The sequence below is a fragment of the Orycteropus afer genome, unplaced genomic scaffold, assembly GCF_000298275.1.
Source record: "Orycteropus afer afer isolate SDZICR_OR568_19922 unplaced genomic scaffold, OryAfe1.0 scaffold01057, whole genome shotgun sequence".
In the NCBI taxonomy this organism is placed as follows: domain Eukaryota; kingdom Metazoa; phylum Chordata; class Mammalia; order Tubulidentata; family Orycteropodidae; genus Orycteropus; species Orycteropus afer.
Window position 1 is genome coordinate 90,023 of NW_006922644.1, and position 2,340 is coordinate 92,362.

At 46.3% G+C, this 2,340-nt stretch overlaps 1 protein-coding gene across 1 annotated transcript in view; it reads left to right on the forward strand.

Annotated features, from left to right (window-relative positions):
* FLT3 (fms related receptor tyrosine kinase 3) overlaps positions 1-2,340 on the forward strand; it is a gene marked incomplete at its 5' end in the record, with an annotated part of 119,415 nt that overhangs the window by 16,641 nt on the left and 100,434 nt on the right. Inside the window, 1 exon segment of the mRNA XM_042783406.1 lies at positions 614-729. Coding sequence (XP_042639340.1) covers positions 614-729 — 116 coding nt within the window.

The following is a 2,340-nucleotide window of genomic DNA, read 5'->3' on the forward strand; positions in this document are numbered from 1 at the left end:
CAGTGGGTGTGGTTTGGGCTTTGCTTCTGTGAAGACTGACAGCCTTGGAAACCCTGGGGGGCAGTTCCACTCCGTCCTCTAGGGGCGCTGTGAGTCGGAATCCACTTGATGGCAGCAGGTTTCATTTTGGTTTTGGTTTTAGAGTGAGAGGTGTACACACAGAACGTTTTCTATAGTGAGCTGAGATCTTAGTGTGTCTCACTTCCACAGCAACCTGGATCTGCAAATGGGGAACTGAGGCTGGGGACGGGGTGACTGGGCAGATCTGTCTGTGGAGGTGGCTTTACCGTGGAAGGGTGTGGTAAGCCCCAGTCACTTGGCGCTCACCTCGGGACTGTACATCTTTAGACGGGAGTTTTCCATCCTAGGGGGTCAAAGACATGAGGGGAGAGCCCTGAGATGGAGCTCCCCCTTGCTCAAGGTGGGAACTGGCTAAAAGTCCAAGGTCAAAGCTAAAATGCTTCGGTGGTGAGCTGGGCGGTGCAGGCGGAGCTGTGTTCTCCACAGAGACTGAGCAAGGGCCGTGGAGGCAGCCTTCTGACTCAGTGTGAAGTTCTTCATTTCTAGTTCCACAAATACGCCACAGTAACAAGTTCTCTTTCCTGTTTTACAGGGGAGTTGTGTCCATGGTCATTTTGAAAATGACCGAAACCCAAGCTGGAGAATACCTGCTTTTTATTCAGAGTGAAGCGACCAATTACACAATCTTGTTTACAGTGAGTATAAGAAGTAAGTCCAGCTTGTTACGAAGTTTCTGCCGTATTCTGAGGAGCGGGCCGAGGGCCGTTGGTTTTTGCCAGTGGCTCCAGACACAGCCTCTGTCCCTCACTGCCCTCACTCCGACTGGCACTGCCCAGTAAAACTTCCTGAGGGCTCAGTGGAACCCAGCCTCTCTGAGCCACAGAGGTTGGGTGAGTCACCAAAACTATTGCCTTGACATAATCTTTAAAACCTTCAACCTTCAACCAAAACTGTCTCCTGAAGTCTTCTTTGAACCAAAAAACTAGCTTCATTTAATTGGTAAAAACATCTGCTTTGAGCTTTCTGCTGTTTTGAAGAATGATCTCTGTGAGATCCAATTGACAGCAGCGACTTGAAAGGTTAGATGACAGCCTTACGGGGCAGTGAGTTGAAGACAGTGGTGGTGGAAGCATGTGGAAGGGGACAGTGAGAATGAGTGGTGGCCCCACTGGGAGCACATAGCCATTGTCACTGAGTTGTGTACAATACACTGGATTGTAGAATATACACTGGGTTGTATAGTATGCACTGAGTTATACAGTGTAGTATACACTGAGTTGTATAGTATACACTGGGTTGTATAGTATACACTGGGTTGTATAGTATACACTGAGTTATACAGTATAGTATACACTGGGTTGTATAATATACACTGAGTTATAGAGTATAGTATACACTGGGTTGTATAGTATACACTGAGTTATACAGTATAGTATACACTGGGTTGTATAGTATACACTGAGTTGTATAGTATACACTGAGTTACACAGTATAGTATACACTGGGTTGTATAGTATATGCTGAGTTGTATAGTATACACTGGGTTGTATAGTATACACTGAGTTATACAGTATAGTATACACTGAGCTGTATAGTATACACTGAATTGTATAGTATACACTGGGTTGTATAGTATACACTGAGTTATACAGTGTAGTATACACTGAGCTGTATAGTATACGCTGAGTTGTATAGTATACACTGGGTTGTATAGTATACACTGGGTTGTATAGAAATGATCTTTGGCTGTGTAAATTTCAGCAAAATAAAAGCAAAATTTAAAAAAACTCCATGAGGCAAGGATTATCCCCATTGTATAGATAAGGAGGCAAAATTCAGATGGAACACTCCCCCTCAAAAAAAAAAATTAACTAAAACATAATAAACCCTTTCTGACATGAGGAAACTGCCTGTGTCCATACTACGCAGCATGGTAGCCACTTGGCCACGCGGGGCAGCTCTGCTCTGTCTGTCCTGTAGGGTTGCTGGGTGGGAGTCGCCTCAGTGGTAATAGGGTAAGCCACATGCATGGAGGCCTGCTGACCCAGGGGTTAAGTGCTCAGCTGCTAACCGCAAGATCAGTGGTTCAAACCCACCAGCCCCTCTGTCGGAGGAAGATGTGGCAGTCAGCTTCCGTAAAGATGAGAGCCTTGGAAAACCCTTGGAGAAGTTCCACTCTGTCCTCTAGGGGCGCTGAGTCAGAATCGACTCCACGGCAGTGGGTGTGGTTTGGGCTTTGCTTCTGTGAAGATTGACAGCCTAGGAAACCCTGTGGGGCAGTTCCACTCTGTCCTCTAGGGGCCCTGTGAGTCAGAATGG